General features: G+C 66.6%; 1 protein-coding gene across 3 annotated transcripts; it reads right to left on the bottom strand.

The window, feature by feature from the left end:
• Positions 1 to 1,679: 1,679 nt before the first annotated feature.
• TPPP (tubulin polymerization promoting protein) lies at positions 1,680 to 18,341 on the bottom strand. Of its 3 annotated transcripts, none has more exons than XM_051841622.3 (4): positions 18,200 to 18,341; positions 9,975 to 10,295; positions 4,855 to 5,008; positions 1,680 to 4,757 (listed from the first exon to the last, which is right to left on the bottom strand). In XM_051841622.3, the coding sequence occupies exons 2-4, from the start codon at positions 10,289 to 10,291 to the stop codon at positions 4,563 to 4,565; spliced, it is 666 nt and encodes a 221-aa protein (XP_051697582.1). In that variant the 5' UTR covers positions 10,292 to 10,295; positions 18,200 to 18,341; the 3' UTR covers positions 1,680 to 4,562. The 3 variants fall into 3 exon arrangements, with proteins under 3 accessions (XP_051697582.1, XP_051697581.1, XP_051697580.2); XM_051841621.3 differs by having other exon boundaries at positions 18,190 to 18,325; XM_051841620.3 differs by lacking the exon at positions 18,200 to 18,341 and adding an exon at positions 14,772 to 14,926.
• Positions 18,342 to 18,582: the final 241 nt, after the last annotated feature.

Here is an 18,582-nt window from a genome sequence, read left to right as displayed (position 1 = left end):
AACTAGTGAGTGTGAGTCAGTGTATCTCAGAGTTCTTTGACCCCAGGGATGGACACCTGGGGTTGGTGGGGGGCAGCCTTGAGGGCTGAGCCCCGCTGTTGGGGTTTGCGCCCCTGGGGTGTTGAGCCGCTTGGGGCCGCTCAAATACAGACCATGCTGAGGTCTAACTGGGTTCAAGCTGCAGAACTGCCCACCTCGGTCACGGAAGTGCCGTGTGCTGAGCACGCTACTTCTGTCGTCACAGCCGTGAGACCACGCTGCTGTGTCGGTGTTGTGCCTGGATGGGTTGTGAGTTGTGAAGGTCAGGTTCACTGTACACAAGTCAGTTACCCCAGTCCCTCTCACTGTCCCCCACATGCCAGCCCCCCGCCCCAGTATCTTGGCCCAATCCTGAGCCAAAGTCTCAGGAACTGAGGCCATTTGGGGTGCGGTGCAGGGGAGCTGTGGCCGCAGTTGCTGCGTCACGAGGTCCAGAGCCCGTTCCTCCCGGTGGACCCCAGCGTGGTGGAGCGGCTTAGGAAGTCTGTCGCCACTGAGCTGCCGGGGCTCCTCCGCTGTGGCTGCGCGGCCCGGCCCTGTCCTCGGGAGTTGGTTCCTGCAAGGTATGTGTCTCTGGATGGCCTAGTTTGCAGGTTTTTGGCACGAGCTTCATGGTCTTTCAGTGGTCTCATGGCTTCAGCATTTGAGGTCTCGTCTCTGGCAGAGGTGTGGCAAGGCCCAGCAGCCTGGGGCAGGCATTGGAGGCGGGGAGTGGGCCAGCCTCTAGCTGCTCCCACACGGAGGACACCAGGCAGCCCTAGCCTGGTCCTGCCCACAGGGAGGTCCTCGCTGAGCCATGTCCAGACGGACCTACTGGGCGGGCCCAGACCCGGCTCCCCGCCTTGCCTGCCTCTCCATCCCTCAGCACACCACCCCTTCACGGCGTCTGCTCCCCGCCCGCCCCCCTTGGTAGCAGGCGTCTGAGTGTCTCGCTCAGCCCATCCCCTCAGAGGCCAGGCTGTGTCTGCGTCTCCATTTCTTTGTATTTCCAGGCACGCTGAGGTGAGGGACTTCCTGGGCTGAAAATGGTGCTGGCTGCGCTGTCCCTCCTGGACCGTGTTTTGGATCTGCCCCACTGTGCCGTCCTGCTGCTCGCGGGTCTTCCCACTCCACTGTGCTTCTCTGCTGCGTGCAAGCCGTACACTTGGCTTTGCTTTATTAGGAGAGTTTCTTCCATCCTGCTGTCACCCACCTCCCGAGAACGTGAGTGACAGGGCCCAGGAGTCCCCTCCCCCCCGGCACTCCCAGCCATTTCCTCTGGGCCACGACCGCACTGGGAGTCCACGTCTGTTGGCACATTTCCTGTCTGTCTGAAAGTGGCTTCATTTCATCCTCATCTTGGGAAGGGGTTTCCTGCCCCTGTTGATGACACTGCCCTGTTCCGGGCACTGCTGTGGTCGTCCACGGTGTGGCTTACCTCCTGTGAGTTAAAGACCCCTCCTCCCTCCCATGCTCCCCCGACTCCCCCAGGGCTGCCCCTGAACCAGACCTGGTGTCGAGCCTGACAGATGCTGGTCCCTCCGCCCCTCCTGCACTCGGGCCTGCAGCCGGCAGCACTAGGCTCCCCAGGACCAAGACAAGCCCCAGCCCCGAGGAGACGCCACGCTCACGCCGTCCTGCAGGCTCCAGAGGAGACAGGCCAGGCTGTAACACCTTTAATTCACCACTTTACCACGTTGACACACAGTACACCAACAGCAGACACGAGCGGTGTGCGCAGACACGAGCTGTTTCATGAAGGGCTGCAAGCGAGACCCTGGCCCTCGTCCAGAGGCGGCACGACGCCTTGCACCAGTCGCTCCTGGTGGCGGTGTGCCTGTCACGCACACTGCCCAGCGCACTGCTGAAGTGCTGTGCGCAGCGCTCCCCAGCGCTGACAAACCCGTGCAAAAATAGAGTGCTGATATATGTATAAAACTCTGCTTCCCTTTCTCAGAAAGAACTTAGTGCAGACTAGCAGTAGCATACGCTCACTTTCAACTCCCTTTCAGGTTCTGTTGCGCAGGGGTCTTTGTCACTTGCCGTGGTTTAGTCTTTAAGAGGGCTGAAGGAGGAGTTAACTTAAGCATTGCTAAGTGCCTGTCGTATTCCCAGCCTGCCCCACCAGGGTCCAGGAGTTGGTCATGAGTGCTGGGAGGACACTGTAGCTCTGAGCTGTCGTCAGCAGGTGACCGGGAACCCCCCATGGCATGGGGTGCGGCAGAAAATGAACTTAGGCAGCAGGCTTTCTGGGTGCGGGGGCCAGGGGCCGTGACTTCTGTTACCCCTCTCTACTCCAGTTGTGCAAATGCAGCTAAACACTGTGGCCGCGTGCCAGTAATTCAAAACCAGGCAGCTGGAGAGCCCACGGCGTGCCCTGAGCTGGCAGCCCCTGGGCCCGGGGGTGGGGCACACAGGCATGTGGGGAGGAGACGGGGTGGCTGCGGGTACCATGCGCCCACGTTTGCTGTGAGGAACTCTTCAGAGCGGGACACAGAAAAGGTAGAGTGCTCCAGTGTAAGTGAGGCCCTGGCTGTGGGCTGAGACGTGGCTGTCCCAGCCGACACTGCCCGCTGTGCCATAAATAGAAATAAATAGGCGCTCTGGGAGAACGCGCGCTCAGCGACTCCTGCCTCACCGCCGGGTGCCGGAGCGCCTGCCGCACCATGGCTCCTGGAGAACAGGGCTGTCCCCTCCTGACAGACCTGCCCCGGTCTCCTGGGCTGCATGTAATTCTGTTTTGGCCAGGGTTTGTAGAGCTGTTTGGCATTGCACGCACGCACACACACGCACACACACACATTCGTGCATTTGTAACACTGACACACCAAGGCGGCAGGTGACTGCACAGTGCACACTGACGGGAGTCTGGGAGTCAGAGTTGGGGGCCTGGCTGGGGCGCATCCTGTCCTGGCCCATGTGTGTCTGAGTGGCCTGCGTGTGGGGTGGGGACGCCTAGGGGGGCTGACGGAGCACTCGGCTCCCCTCACAGAACCCACAGCCATCGGGGTGCGCTCAGGCTGCCATCAGGGCCTGACGTGGGCGGCCCTGCCGCTCAGCCTGCTCCAGCCAGCTGTGGGGTGCCCTGCGGGGGCTCCTCGGCTGGGACCCAGCATCCTCACATGCCCCAGGGAGCTGGCCCTGGGAGCACCCCTTCCTGCTGCATGGTGGGGACCCTCCAGTGCCACTGTTTGATGTGATGGGGGGCAGACTGCCCGGGAGTAAAAGCGAAGGAGAAGAGCGGCCTTGGGACCAGGATGCTGGGCAGGGCAGTGGACGAGGGTGGGGGAGCAGCCACATTCAGTGGCCACTGCACAAGGCCTTTTGCTCCCTCAGGCCGTGGCTGAATGATTAACACTGTTCACCCAGGGTACTCGCAGACCACCTGCAGGTCTCAGGGAGGGCAGGAGGGCAGGGAGCAGCCAGGCATCGCCTCTAAGAGGAGCCGGAGGCCCGGGATGCCGCACCTCAGCAGGGAGCCGCCTGCCGGGCCCAGCAGCCCACTGCGCCTGTCCAGAGAGGACTGCTGTGCTCAGCCTTCCAGGGCTCTGTGGCCACACGCAGGCACACTCTCCGTCAAGGGGACTATGGCAGTGAGGGGGGTAGCTCCGCTGTTGACTTGTGCTATGGGCCAGGCACGTGTGCAGGAACCCGGGGCCCTGCCCTGAATGGCCATCTGCCCTGGACAGTCAGCAGTGGCCACGTGGCTCGTGGGAGGCCTCCCCAAGCTCCAGCAGGGCACACGTGAGGCTGAGGCCGTGTTCGTGCAAAGGGACAGTTGCTGTGGGGGCACTGGGACAGGGTGGCCCGTGCTGCCCGCCCCGGGGCCCTCCTCGTGTGCGGAGCCCTGCACTGCACACATCCCAGAGAGGATAGAGGCAGCTGCTGCTCACAAGGGGGCTTCAGAGAGAGACCCCGAGGCAGGGACGGGCTCCACGCTGTGGGCGGCCGCTGGGCTGCACTGGCTGCCGCCTCGTCTCACTTTCCAGGAGCTGCGAGTGCCGTGGCTGCTCCCAGCGCAGACCTGGTCTATAGGCATGCACGTGCACACGTGTGAACACGTGTGTACGTGTGTGCCCCGCCGACCAGCACAGCTGCCATGTGGCCCCTGCCCTGGAGAGCACGAGGAGCCCTCGGTGTCCCGGGCTCACAGACGCCGCCCACATCTTGTCCATGGTTGATGCCCTTGTGCTGTAGCCCGTCAGCTCCCGAAAGGTCGCTGCAGTGAGGTCAGTGTGGCCTCTGGTAGGGTGTCGTTCTTGTCCCCACGCCCGCCGGCTCTTTGAAACGCTGCCGTTACCTGCAGACCAAGTGGCCAGGGTGCTGGCACCAGGAGCAGCAGCTGTCTGCTCCCAGCTCAGGGCGAGGGAGGCGAGGGAGGCAGGGTTGGTGAGTGAGGGCCTGAGCCTAGGGTGTGAGATGGGGTGCTGGGCTACACCCCAGGCGCCCCTGTGCCCAGACGAGCGCAGGAATGTAATGAAGGGTGACGAGACGCGGTCCTGCTCCCAGGACACCTGCGGAGCTGCGGGCACTGGCGCGGAGCACTACTTGCCCCCCTGCACCTTCTGGTCATAGGTGCCCGCGTGCTTGTAGCCGGGCACGTAGCCTGACTCATCCACCAGGTCCACACGGCCAGCCTTGCCTTTGCCCTTGCCCGACTGGTCGAAGCGTTCCTTGTGGGAGCCAGTGAACTTGGTGGTGTCGGTGAGCCGGGACACTGTGGGCGATGACACAGCTTTCTGCAGACACAGGAGGAGAAAGGGTGTGGGCCTGGGGGACTGGGCCTGGGGCCCAAACTGTCAGTGCGCCAAGTCCTGCCCTGGCCCCGCCCCTTACCGTGACCCCCGAGATGATGGGCGCGCGGCCCTCCACCAGCCGGTGCACCTCGCGCACGGCCTCCTCGGCGCTCTTGTCCTTGAAGCGCTTGCGGGCGAGCTCCTCCAGCGCCTCCTGGAACTGCTCGAAGGTGATGGTCCTGCAGGCCTTCCCCCTGTAGGGACAGGGCGGGAGGTGAGCCCCTGCGGCCCAGGGAGATCACAGGCAAGTGCTGGGGTCAGCGGTACGAGGGGCTGCTGTGAGAGCAGCCTGGGGCCTGCAGGGGGCTGGGGCTGGGAGCAGCTGGGCGGGATGGAGCTGTGTGTCCCCTGTCACTGCCTGCTGGCTCGCACTTCACCCACAGTCCTCCCACCGGGGTCATCCTGCTCGTTTCAGAGGGCTGAGCTGCTGCTTTGGCTTTGGTAGCTGCACTAGAGGAGCATGTTTTTATTTTGATTGGATCTGTCCCAGCCGGTCTCAACTGGAGAGACTGTCGGAGCAGGAGGCTCAAGTCGGATGGGGGCTCCGGCACTTTCCAGGGAGCCCAGCGGGCCACTAACAGCCAAATGGCTGAACCCTGCAAGTGCGGGGTCCTGAGTGGCCCCAGCCAAAAGATGGCTGCCTCAGTGGAACCCCAGAGAGGTCTCCATGAAGCCCCTGAGCAGAGCACCCAGCTGGAAAGCAGTGTTGAGAAGCAGGAGCCACCGTGGAGCAAGGCCAGAGGTCTAGAGCGCCCCAGGACCCCACCTGGGCAGCCTCTCCATCCGGAAGCAGCTGGATCACTCTCCAGCCACAACCTGAAGCAGGTTCTAGGACACCCAGAAGGAAACCTCTGACTGGGTGTTAGGCAAAGATTTCTTAGAAATGACACCAACACAGTAGTCGCACAGTCAAAACAAGTGAACTGGACTTCAAAATGTCACAAACCACACTCTTAAGACACAATTATGGGGACCAGCATCGTGATGTAGCAGGTAAAGCCGGGGCCTGCAACGTCTGAATCCCATCTGGGCGCTGGTTCGAGTCCTGGCTGCTCCACTTCAGATCCAGCTCTCTGCTGTGGCCTGGGAAAGCAGGGAAGACGGCCCAAGTGCTTGGGCCCCTGCACCCACGTGGGAGACCCTGATGAGGATCCTGGCTCCTGCCTGGCCTGGCCCTGGCCTGGCCACTGTGGCCATCTGGGGAATGAATCAGCGGATGGAAGGTGGGTGGATGGGTGCGTGTGTGTGTGCGTGTCTGTGCCTTCCTCTGTGTAACTCGGGGTGGGGGGGGACACCGTTAGGACTGAAGACAAGGAAGGGGTGAAGCACCTGATACTGCAGCAGGGAAGCAGGATACTGGGCCCAGACCCTCGCCACAGAGGCTGTGCCAGGGACACAGTCCAAGTCCACAGCGGGTCTGGCCCACAGACGGCTCACCCCAGGCCTGATCAGACCAGAGAAACCCAAGTGTGGGCCCGGGGTCATCACAGCTGCACTGACAACCACTGGGCTCTAGAACCCGCCCACTCGGCAGTGAGGGGGCAAGGCAGTGGCCAGCGTGGACACTGCTCTAACTGCTGCCTGGAGGGCTCGCACACCCCCCACGCCCGTGTCCTCACCCCTACCTGCAGGGCTCGCACACCCCCACGCCTGTGTCCTCACCCCTACCTGCAGGGATCGCACACCCCACGCCTGTGTCCTCACCCCTACCTGCAGGGATCGCACACCCCACGCCTGTGTCCTCACCCCTACCTGCAGGGATCGCACACCCCACGCCTGTGTCCTCACCCCTACCTGCAGGGATCGCACACCCCACGCCTGTGTCCTCACCCCTACCTGGAGGGCTTGCACACCCCCACGCCTGTGTCTTCACCCCTAGCTGGAGGGCTCGCACACCCCCCACACCCGTGTCCTCACCCCTACCTGGAGGGCTCGCACACCCCCACGCCCGTGTCCTCACCCCTACCTGCAGGGATCACACGCACCCCGTGCCTGTGTTCGCCCTACCTGAGGGCTCACGCACCCCACGCCCGGGTCTTGGAGCCAGGACAGAGCTGGCTGCAGCCCTGTCAGGCACGTGTTTGAGTCTTGTCTCACATCTCACACCTCCTACGGTGGTGGGAGCTATGCCTGGAACATTTGGGTTTTTTTCTTTTTTAAACTGAGTTCTTTTGGTAGCATTGGGAGGGGAGGGCAGAGAGGGCCTGGCTGGGCCAAGGAGGGGCCCCTGCACACCCTGCAGGACAGGGCCCACGGGTCAGGCCGGGCCGCCGGAGAGCAGGTGCCTCTGTCCTGGGCGGCGGGAGTGCCTGCTGCATCCTAGAACGTGAGCCGCAGGAGGCTGGTAGCTTCCTGGGGGCACCGAGTCTGCGGAGCGCTGGGCCTTGATTGGCATCAGCTGGGCCGTCCTTCCTCCCAGGCTCGGGGTGTGGCCCCGAGGCCCCAGGCCTCACAGGCACTCCCTGGCTGTGCCCCCAGCCTGCTGACCACAGTGCAGCACCAGGCTGTGCACCAGGGTGTGGCACGGCTGGTGGAGGGGAGACACAAGGGCTCCTCCACTGCAGGCCACGCTCAGGGCGGGGGGCTGGACACTGGCTCTCCCGCACACTGTGCAGCCGGCCGACCCTGGGCACCCCGTGATCTCGGGGAGAGGGAGCCCCAGGTGCCTGTGTCCAGAGCAGTTCAGGAGGCAGGTGCTGGTCACAGGTCCCCTGGGGCCTCCGCCCCCCTCCCCCCATCAGTGTCCTGTGGGTCTCCCAGGAACCCATCCAGGCTGTGGCGCTCAGACGTGAGAGCCAGAGGTGCCCCACAGGAAGCTGGGATCCCGCACAGGTGTGGGGCTGCTGGGGACAGAGGACGACGAGGAGCTGCCCTGTCTCTGCTGCCCACCTTGGACCAATGGCTCTGGCTTCTGGCTGGAGGTAGGTCCAGCGGCTTGGGTCACTGTCCTCGGGCACAGGCCTCTCAGTGCTGCCCCGGGCGGCCACTAGAGGGCCCCAGAGAAACGGGAGCGGGACTCCAGCCCAGGAGAAGCGCCCAGCACCCTGGAGTCTGAGGCCAGCTTGTGGCCGAGAGGTGGAGCCTGGGGGTAGAGGGTGGGGGTGGGGTGGGGTGGGCCTGGCTTTTTTCAGACAGGCAGATGTCAGAGCTGCCCCCAACACCCCAGCAGGGGCTCTCCTGACCTCCGGTCCACCCCTGGGCACAGATGGCCCCCACCCATGCGCCTTTGTTCAGAGGTGGTGGCGGTGTGTGGGTGCAGAGCAGGCCTGGAGCACAGACCCCGCCTAGCTCTCCCCCTGCACCCCTGCAGGCCAGGGCGAGGCCGCGGACCCTTGCTCAGGATCCGGGGGCACAGGCTGGGACCGGTAGGCACACACATGCACACACATGCACACAGAGGTGGCATCCCCGGCAGCCCTGCCTGGGCGTGTGGGCGGGGTCTGCCCGCAGTGGTCTTCAGCGGCGAGAAGTGTGTTTGAAACCCGGCGCATAGTAACAGCCAAACAAGCAACTGCGGCCATGGCGACCGGGCCTCAACAAAGGCCGCAGATGCCCCGGCTGGCACGCGGCCCACGCAGCCACGGCAACCACTGGGAAACAGACGCTGGCGTCTCTCTCCCCAGCTGGCGACTTCCCGGAGGTACCTGAGCGACCCTTCCCCAAGACAGAACAGGCACAGCCCTGCCCTTCCTGGCAGCTCTGCCGCCTCCCTGCGGGACCCCACCCATTCCCTCCTGGAACCTTCTGCACGCCGGGAGGACCCTCGGGCGGGTCCAGGCCAGCACCTGCAGGGGGACAGCACGGTCCACGGCGTCCCCTCAGCCCAGGCGCCTGCCCGGCTGCATGCCCGGACTGCCGTGGCCTGGGTCCCTCCCGGCTCAGACACAGCTCACGGCCTCAGGTCCCTGAGTCCCAGCACGCCAGGGAACCAGGTGAGAACACACGTCGCACACGTGTGTGGGGGGGTGGCGGCTGGAAGGCCACTCTGCAGGAGGAACAGCACCCTGACAGCGGGGGGTGGTGTCTGGCCCGGCCTGAGCCAGTCTTGCCCGCCTCTGCTCCCAGGCCCAGGCTCCCACATCTGCTGCTGTCCTGGCTGCACTGTCAATCAAGGGAAGCCACGCCCAGGGGTGCAGGGAGAGGCTGGGTCCAGCCCACACCCACTGCAGCCACAGGAGCAGCTGCAGGACCCAGGATGTTCAAGGCTGGGGTCAGCAGAGGGCCCGGGCCACCCCTTGCGAGGCCACCTGGGGGCAAGGGCCTGCTCTGCCTGGGCGGTGTTAATGGGGCCCCGCCCACCCCACGAGGCGGCACACATCCCCTTGGCCCAGTGAGAACTCGGCACCAGGACCAGGGCAGTGCTCTGGTCACGTGGGCCCAGCCGGGAGCACAGAAGAGAGGCTGCTGGTACCATCCCCAAGCACAGCTTCCCAATCCCAAGACCCCCTCTGCCCGCAGTGCACGGGCGTCCAGGCTCGTGTGGGCCCAGCCTCCTCCCCCAGGGCCTCTCCGCTTCCCAGAGGACAGGCGGCCCCTCCCTGGCCAGTGCTCGGTCACCCTGGCCCACCACAGTGATGGCTGCCCCTCGGCATCAGGGTGGGCAGGGCAGCGAGGAGGCGTGGCACCTGGGGTGCCTGTGTGACAGCTGGAGGCCACGCCCACAGAGCATGCCACATACCCGGGCCGAGACGGGCACAAACGGGCTGGAAGAGCCATTGGGCAGGGCAGCGGGGACAGCGGGGACAGCGTCACTGTTCTCAGGTGTGAGGGCATCAAGGCAGGCAGGGAGAACGTCCTTGAGCCTCGGGGATGCTGGGGTGACGGGAGGGAGGGGTGCAGGGCCTCCGGGAGCTGCATGGAATCGAGGAGAAGGCGTGTACGCGCCGTGCACGCCATCCCCGCCGAGCCTGCAGGTGCACACCAGGGCTCTGCTCTGCAACCGAGGCCTGGGGTGCAGGGGCCAGGGTGGGCACGTGCTATCCTGGCGGGCACTGTGGCTTAGCATACAGCCCAGTAAGTCCAGAATGCCCCGGGAGCTCCACAGCCTCTCTGAGCCTGACTTCTGGGCCAGCTCAGGCCAAGCCAACCCAGCCAGGGGGCTCGGGAGTGGGCCTGGGCCCTGAGAGCCGCCGGGCTGGGACACAGCACGCGCACACTCACTTGATCTTGCTGAAGACGATGTCCACGTCGGTGACCGTCACGTTCTTCCCGTCAATCACCTGGCAGTCCCGGCACAGCTTGGACCAGTTCTTGCCGTGCATCTCCTTCCCGGTGGCCCTGGTGTCCCCATGGACCGCAAACCGGCGGAAGGCTTCCTCCAGGGCGCTGAGCTCTGGGGCTGCGGCAGCCGCCCCCTCAGGGCCACCGTCAGACTCCAGAGACAGCCTCTTGGCTGCCTTGTCCTTTGTGGGGTCCCCTGGGGACTTGGGGGGTGTCTTGTTGGCGGCTTTGGCTGCCTTGGCCTTGCTGTCAGCCATGATGCTGGGGAGGAGAGAGGAGACGTGAGTCCCAGCGCCCTGCACTGCGGGGCTGCAGGCTGTAACCCGGAGCCAGGCTGCTAGACAGCGGGGCGCTGTCCCTCCCAGCACCTCGGCATGCTGGCGACAGCAGATCCTGTGCCTGCAGCCACGGGGCCCCCAAAGCCACTCCCGCTCCGCCACGTTCCCAAGGCGGCCTTCTCGGGGAGGGGCCATGGCCACTCTCACCCTCAGCACTGAGCCATGTGCTGGGAGGGGAAGTGGCCCCCATGTGGGTTGTCCTAGAGCCCAGTGTGTGCAGTGGACAGCTCTCTGTGGACTTGGAAGTGGCCGTCCCCACAGGACTAAGAGGGCCATGCTGCTCCAGCTGGGCTCACCAGGGCCTCGGGGATGCATGTAGCCACGTCTGACTACACAGTCCCCTGCCCCCATGGCCAGCCAGCCAGACTCAACAGGCCTGGCCAGTTCGGCCCCCAGGGTGGGGCTTCCCAGGGCTCCTGAGGTCCTCGAAGGGTGCCCACAGCCCTGGGAAGCCGGGTTCTGGCCACAGCACAGCCCTCCTCTTGGGGACCTGTGGTGTGCACAGTCCACACACAGCCAGCACCACCCTGGGGGAGGGGGGCCCGGCCCCACCCAGCCCCCTTCCCAGGAGTGGCACAGAAAGTGTGAGGTGGCCTCCAGCAAGTCAGGGACTGCACTGCGGCGTTTGATGCACGAGTACCAGCCCCACTTCCCGCCCGGCTTCCTGCTGCCGCACAGCCTGGGAGGCAGTGGCTGACCTGGGCCTGACGAGGACCTGGGCCCCTGTCGCCCATGGGAGCGCTGGGTGGAGCTGTGGGCATCTGGGGAGTGAACCAGCAGACAGAAGCTCCTTGTGGCTCACAAGCATTTTTTAAAAGAAAGCTTTGCACCTCAACCCCCAGACCCCACAGCGGGTGGCAGGTGGCCGGTGGGGCCAGGGGGACAGCAGGCCCCACCCCCCCCTGCCTGGGGGTGGGGCAGGGCCAGGGGGACAGCAGGCCCCACCCCCCGCCTGGGGGTGGGGCAGGGCCCAGGGGGACAGCAGGCCCCACCCCCCGCCTGGGGGTGGGGCAGGGCCCAGGGGGACAGCAGGCCCCACCCCCCGGCCTGGGGGTGGGGCAGGGCCAGGGGGACAGCAGGCCCCACCCCCCCGCCTGGGGGTGGGGCAGGGCCCAGGGGGACAGCAGGCCCTACCCCCCCCCTGCCTGGGGGTGGGGCAGGGCCAGGGGGACAGCAGGCCCCACCCCCCGCCTGGGGGTGGGGCAGGGCCCAGGGGGACAGCAGGCCCCACCCCCCGGCCTGGGGGTGGGGCAGGGCCTAGGGGGACAGCAGGCCCCACCCCCGGCCTGCCTCGCTCGGACTCTGAGCCAGCAGCAGGTGCTCTGTGCGCAGCCCCGCCCACTTGGCGACGAGACTGCTGCAGGCTATAACAGGAGGACTGGACAGGACCACGGAGGCCCTGCCTTTTGGGGACGCAAGGGGACCCAGGCCATAAGCACAAGGACAGCTCCAGTGAGGGACCACACACGGGCCAGTCTGCAGAGGGAGCAGGGACGGCCAGGGCCCTGGCCACGCCCTGAAGGGAAGCACCTCCCACTGGGCACTTTCACACCCACGTCCACCGCCTGCAGCTGGACACTGAGGACGTCTGCTGGGTGAGGGCTCGGGGGCTCGGCCCCTGCCCCGCGGGGACACAGCCCACAGGGGCCTGCACAGGACCCCTGGCTGCCACCCAGCCGGGGAGACGGCCAGCAGCTGCCCAGACCACCACGGGCCTGGGAGGGCAGTCTGGGAAAACGAGAGTTGGCAGGCGTTCTGAGGGCTCCGCTCCTGGGCCTGGAACATCCCGCACGGCCACGGCCACAGGACCAGGCTCCACGGCAGGAGCCAACAGGCGCCCTGGGTCCCAGGCTGTGCGCAGGGTGGTGCTGAGGCTGTCCTGGGACACAGAGGTGGCCAGCTCTGTCCTAGCTGTCCTAGCTCTGGTTCTGTTGCCCTGAGTGAACAATCCCTCAATCAAACACAGGGAGGACTAAGCAAAGAGGACACGATGCCTCCGGCCGCTGTGCGCTCGGGACCAGCAGAGCTGTGGGGAGGGCGCGGTGGGACACAGGACACAGCCCAGGGCACTTGGGGGGTGTGCGCATGTGTGCTTGTGCATACGCGCGGTGTCCACAGGTGTGTGCATCCCCATGCGTATATGCACGTGTCTACAGGTGTGTGCATCCGCACACGTATCTGCTCATGTGTGCACACGTGTCTACAGGTGTGTGCATCAGCACACGTATCTGCTTATGTGTGCGCACGTGTCTACAGGTGTGTCTGTTCAGGTGTATGCATGTGTGCACACGTGTCTACAGATGTGTGCATCTGCACATGTGTGCACATGTCTACAGGTGTGTGCTTCCGCACACGTATCTGCTCATGTGTGCACACGTGTCTACAGGTGTGTGCATCTGCACATGTGTGCACATGTCTACAGGTGTGTGCATCAGCACACGTATCTGCTCATGTGTGCACACGTGTCTACAGGTGTGTGCGTCTGCACATGTATCTGCTCATGTGTGTGCATGTGTGTCTGTGCGTGCACCTGTGTGCACGTGTCTACAGGTGTGCATGTCTGTGCACGTATCTGCTCATGTGTGTGTCTACCTGTGTGTGCATGTCTACAGGTGTGTGCATCTGCACACTTATCTGCTCATGTGTGCGCACGTGTCTACAGGTGTGTGCATCTGCACATGTATCTGCTCATGTGTGTGCGCATGTCTACACGTGTGTGCATCTGCACACGTATCTGCTCATGTGTGTGCATGTGTGCCTATGCATGCACCTGTGTGTACATGTCTACAGGTGTGCATGTCTGTGCACATATCTGCTCGTGTGTGTCTGTACCTGTGTGTGCATGTCTACACGTGTGTGTGTGCACATATCTGCGCATGTGTGTGCATGTGCGTGTGTAGCTTCCTTACACTCGTGTGGACATGAGGAGAATGGGCTTAAACAGAAACAGCGTTCTGACGGACAGTGAGTGCTCCCTCCCCCCCGGCCCCCTCCACACTCCTGTACCAGCAAAGTGAGCCCCCTCTAGCTGTGGGGCCCCACTCCCAGGAGGGGTCCTGCCCTCGCCAGGTGTGTGTCCCACATGCCCACAGTGGGTCTGTGCTCCTGCCCCAGACCCCGGAGCTGAGGCCCCTTGCCACAGGACGAAGACTTTGCTGCCGGGGGAGGCAGGGACTCTGGGCTGCCCCCACCAGGGACTTCTGAGTTACCTGATTTGCATGTTCCAGGAGGCCTGGGGGAGGGCGGGAGAGGCCCGGGTGGAATTACAGCCATCAGGGCCAGGAGGGGCACTGCCCTGGGGAGCAGTTTCGCAGGTGGCACCCCTGCCCCCAGAAGCTGGGCCCCAGAATGAGTCTCCCTGGCCTCCCGGCCCCGAACACCTGGTACAGACCCACAGGGACAGGACGGGGACCTCGGGAGGACTGGTGTGGGGCCAGTGGGGCCAGCTGCTGCTCTAGAGGCAGCCTGGGTGCCTTCCTGGCCCCTGTCCTGGGGTGGGACCTGCCCTGAGCCTGAGGCGCCTTACCCAAGCTCCCCTGCCTCTTGGTGACCAGGTGTCCCTCCCCCTCTGCCCCCCCCCCCCGCAGCCCTGCCCCTCCCTGGGGCCGAGAAACCCTGCACGACGCAGTCCTGAACTGCCTGCCTGGTGCCCATGTGGGATGAGCCCACCAGGGGGAGGGAGGCTGCTCACTCCCATGCCCCCACATAGCAGCAAGGGCTCCGGGGGTGGCCAGGACCACGCTCACCCCAGAACAGCCCAGAGGTCAGTGGGATCCGGGGTGACCAAGGCTGTAGAGCCAGGCTGCCGGCTGCCCTGCTCTGAACTCCCGAAGCCCCAGCCCAGACCCCAGGATGGCCCGACTGCACCCAGGGTCTCCCTAAGCACCCCTCCCCAACCTCTCTCTCCATTCTCGGGGCTGGGGGCTGGGGGTGGGGGCCAGGGCCAGGGGCTGGCCGGTTTCGGCAGGAACCAGTGTCTTGGGTTGACTGACAGTCACTGTCGGCAGGGGGTAGGGGAGGGAGGGGGCTTCAGGCAGCATAGGAGTCAGAGGGGGCACTCCAGGCAAGTGGGGGGCTCCCAGTGGGGTCCCCAGTTCTCAGCCCCTCCGTCGCTCCCCTGCAAACCCTCAGCCTCAGCGGGGCTTGTGGGGTGGGTACCGCGTGGCCAGGGCCCCCTGCGTCCCTGTCCCTACACTCAGGTGTGTTGGGGCCACAGCAGGGGCCACAGGGGCCACGGTGGTGCTGAGGGAGACCTCGCGGGCCCTGGGGGTGAGTGCCCTGACCCCACAACAGCCCCGAGCTGAGGGAGAGGAAGGGGAGCGGGGTCCTGGCCGTGGGAGCAGAGGGGACAGGACAGGAACAGCCCCTGGAAGAACCCGGAGCACAGCCCCCGACCCACCTGAGTGAGAGCCGAGCCTGCTGTGGGCACCCAGGGAGGCCTGGGCCGGAAGCGGACGTCACCTCGGCGCTGGCCTCCCTCCTCAGTCCTGGCCCCTGGGACTCGGAGACCCCAGACCCCAGGGGAGGCCCAGCCCTTCTAACGTCAGGGGGAGGCGGGGCTGCAGCCCCAGAGAAACAAAAGCGGCTCAGAGCCGGGCGGGACGGCCCCCACCCCGCGCCCCGGGACACCCGGTGTGAGCGGCCGCTGGCTGCCCCGCGCAGCACAAAGCTGGCATTTTCTGAGTCTGTAGAAGCCCAGGCCGCCGTGCGATGCGGCGCCATCGCCCTGGGCACCTGCGCTGACACAATCACAGAGGCCACAGCCCTTGGGCAGGCGTGACCAGGGCTGCCCGGCCACCCGAGGACCAGAGCCCGAGCCACAGCCGGGTCACCCCACGGGGCCCTTCACCCTGCAAGCACAGAGCGCTGGGGCCCGGAGGGGATTCCTGGGCAAGGAGGCGCCGCCTCTGCCTGTCGAGGAGACGGGGACTGCAGGGACCTGGCCAGAGCCCGTGGCCTGCTGTGGCCTGCCGTGGCCTGCCAGGACCTGCGTCCAGGGTGCTGCTCCTGCCGACCCTCGGCCTGAGCCCCAAGAACGCGGTCGCTTCAGAGGCGACCACGGGGTCCTGGATGCACGGCCAGGGTCAGCAGCCGGCTCCTCACTGCGGGCTGGAGGTGAGGGATTGAGCCCCGAGCTCTCCCCGGTAGCCAGCCTGGTTCCCAGGCTCACCTGTGGAGGACATGGCAACCAGCTGAGTCGGCGGCCTGAGGCCCGCGGTCAGAGTCAGCATCGAGGGTCCTCCCATACCAGCCCCGAGCAGCAAAGAGCACCGGCGCCCACCCAGGTGCCATGCGGGCAACCAGGCCCTCACGCTCACCCTCTCGCCAGAGGACACCATGGAACCTTCTGGTGGCCGGTCCCTCCCGATGTCAGCCCAGCTGCTGTCCCCGGGCACCCCAGCCGGGGGCCATGTCCACACCTGGCCCGCCTGGCTCCAGGTGTTGCTTTCTGCCACAGGTGCACAGGTGGCCCGGGGCAGAGGGCACACAGGGCCAGGGCGGGGCTGGGGGCAGCGGGGAGTGGCGCGGCCCTGCCCACATCCCAGCACTGGACTTTGAGGCTCCGGGCCGGTGTGCATCGTGTGTGACGGCAGGGACGGAAGGGACAGTGCCCTTCAGGGAAGCGACACAGCGGTCAGAGACCGGGCCGGGCAGAGGGTGTTCCAGAGGCCCTGGGGGCTCAGCGGAAGCTTAAAGGAGGCGGCGCCTCGGGGTGGGGAAAGGGGGACAGGCGGATGGCGTGAGACCCTGCCCGGTGGCCTGTTAGAAGCAGCGTGTGACAGGGCACAGAGGGAGCACAGTCCCCCGGGAGGAGCTGGGCACAGCCTCTCACTGGGGACACACGGCCCCGGGCCCTGCACCCCAACAGCCAGCAGCTCCACCCATCAGTGCCAAGAAAGGGACCAGCCAGCGGCCGCGGGAACCGGGTGCAGAACCGCACAAAGCCAGCTCCGGGGACAGCAGCACCGTCTCACGTGTCAAGGCTGAGACCCAGCCAAGGGGGGGTGTGGTGCCGCTGGGCAGGCAGCCCCTCGGGACACCTGCATCCCAGCCCACAGCCCCACTGGTCCCCGCCCGGCTCCATGACTGACCCAGCGCTCTGCCAAGGCCCCGGGAGGCGGCAGGCGTGGCCGGGGTCCCCCGTGGGAGCCCCAGATGGAGTTCCGAGCTCCTGGGTCCAGCCAGGCCCAGCCCTGACTGCCTCTGAGGAGTGACCCAGTGAGGGAAGCTCCCTCCCTCCCTCTCCCATTCTCTCTCTGTTGCTATGCTTCTCAAGTAAGTGAAAACAAACAAACAAACACCAAACAGCGGCCACGGGGAAGCCCGAAAGGCGGTGAGACCGTCGTGGTTAGCAGGACCCTCCGCCCCCCTGCCCCATCCTGGCTCCAGGGACAGAAACCCAGCTGGACCCGGACGCCCAGGGAGACGGCCGCCACCCAGGACTCAAGGTGGGCACCAGCGCCTGAGGGGCCGGACCCCATTCCCCAGCCGCACAGCCCTGGACCAGGGGCCTGGGACGGCAGGAAGTGTGCAGGCTGCGGGGGCCGGAGGGGGGGCCCCGCTTCTTATCAGCCTGGAAGCGGAGACTCCGGAGGCGAGGGGGGCCCAGGTGTCCTCGCTCCAGGCTCGGCACAGGCACACCTCCCCTCCCCCTTCACAAATCCAATCGGAGGAAAAGCCGGTGGCCCGGAAGGCACAGACGTCTTAGACTCCCTTGGAAGCCGCTCCAGTTCCTCCCCTGGGAAAGCGGGCCGGCCGGGACGTGCAGACATTCGATACAGCTCACAGTCGGGGTCACGGCGGATCAGCCCTGAGCCCCAAGAAACACACCGGGCACAGCTGCTGTGCGCTCCCCGGGGCTCCAGCCCTGCCCAGAGCCTGGCTGCAGCGGAGGCCCCCCTGCAGAGGGGCCGGGAGCTGGGGCGCAGGGACGCGGGGGCCCCTCTCACAGAGGCAGCTGCTGTCCTCAGGAGGCCAAGTCCGAGCCCCTGCTGGGCTGGGCCCCGGGCGCAGCTCCACCCCTTCCTCCAGGAAGCCCCTCTCCCCAGGGCGGGTGTGGATTTTCCTGCCCCGGGGCGGCACCTGCCTGGGTGAGGGTTGGGGGTCCCGGGCGGGCTGGCTGGGCTCTGCGGGCTCCCGGCTGCAGGCGGCGCGAGGAGCGCCTCCGCGGGGTGCAGGGCCGGACACCTCCCTGTGGCGCCCAGGTCTGCGGTGCGCCACAGCTGCGGCCGCTCGGCGGCTGGGACCAGGCCCCGCCCGGGCTGGCGCCGCCTCTCCGGAGGAAGCTTTTAATTGTCGGCCTCTCTTGCGGGCGGCGCACGGGCCTCTGCGGTGACGGGGCCTTTAATTTTCTCCGTGAGCGTCGCCTGGGTCGCGCGCGTTTCCCACAACGCGCACGGACGGCCTCGCGCTGCGGCGCAAACACCTGCGTGCGGCAGCCCCGCTGGAGAGCCGCCCGCCCCCGCCGACCTCCGGGGACCCGGCCGCACCGAGCCCTTCCCGGGGCGCGCGCGGGGCCCGGCGGCGCGGCAGCCCAGGGAGGCCTCGGGCGGCGGCCCGGGCTTCTCCGCCGCACGCCCGAAGCCGCCTCGGGACACAAGGAGCCCAGGTCACCGGCGAGGGCCAGGCGGCCCGGGCCCTAGGGGCACCGCGCGCAGATCCCGCGGGGGGTGCCGCTCGTCCTCAGGGTCTGGACCGGCCCCAGCCCAGCGGGGACAGCGCGAAGCCCTCGCTCGCGCGCGGGAAACCTGGAACCCAGGGCTCCTGCAGCAGGGCGCTCACCCCGGCTGCGGCGACGGCGCCCGCGCCTCGCTTACCTGCGCGCACCTGTGCTCGCCGCCGCGACCCGGGGGGCGTTCCCGAGGGTTCGGCTCCTTCCGGGCCCGCTATGGCCCGCACCTCCCAGATCTCCAGGCCTCGGCGCTCCTGCGCGCCCCCGGGAGCGGCCTGGGCAGCCCGCAGCCCGCAGCCCGGCGGCTCAGCTCGGGACGCGGTGACGGCAGCGCCGGCGCCTCCGCGACTCGCACGCGCGCGGCCCGGCCCCGCCCCCCGACCGCGCCCCCGCCCCTGGAGCCCGCCCCCTGCCGAGGCCCCGCCCCGGCCCCGGCCTCTCGCCGGCCGGCTCCGCAGGCCCCGCCCCGCCCCGCCAGGCCGCGCCCCGCCAGGCCCCGCCCCGCAGGAGCGCGGAGCGCGGGGAGGCACCGCCTCTG

The sequence above is a fragment of the Oryctolagus cuniculus genome, chromosome 14 (assembly GCF_051225735.1).
Source record: "Oryctolagus cuniculus isolate XC-2025 breed Fujian yellow rabbit chromosome 14, ASM5122573v1, whole genome shotgun sequence".
Taxonomy (NCBI): domain Eukaryota; kingdom Metazoa; phylum Chordata; class Mammalia; order Lagomorpha; family Leporidae; genus Oryctolagus; species Oryctolagus cuniculus.
The sequence above is the reverse complement of the archived record's forward strand: the minus strand, read 5'-3'. Positions and strand labels throughout refer to the sequence as shown.

Coding starts and splice junctions, on each gene's coding strand:
- TPPP (XM_051841622.3), bottom strand. CDS start 10,291: ATGGCTGACAGCAAGGCCAAGGCAGCCAAAGCCGCCAACAAGACACCC. Junction 5,009..9,974: donor ATCGTCTTCAGCAAGATCAA/GTGAGTGTGCGC, acceptor CTGTCCCTACAG/GGGGAAGGCCTGCAGGACCA. Junction 4,758..4,854: donor CCATCATCTCGGGGGTCACG/GTAAGGGGCGGG, acceptor CTGTGTCTGCAG/AAAGCTGTGTCATCGCCCAC.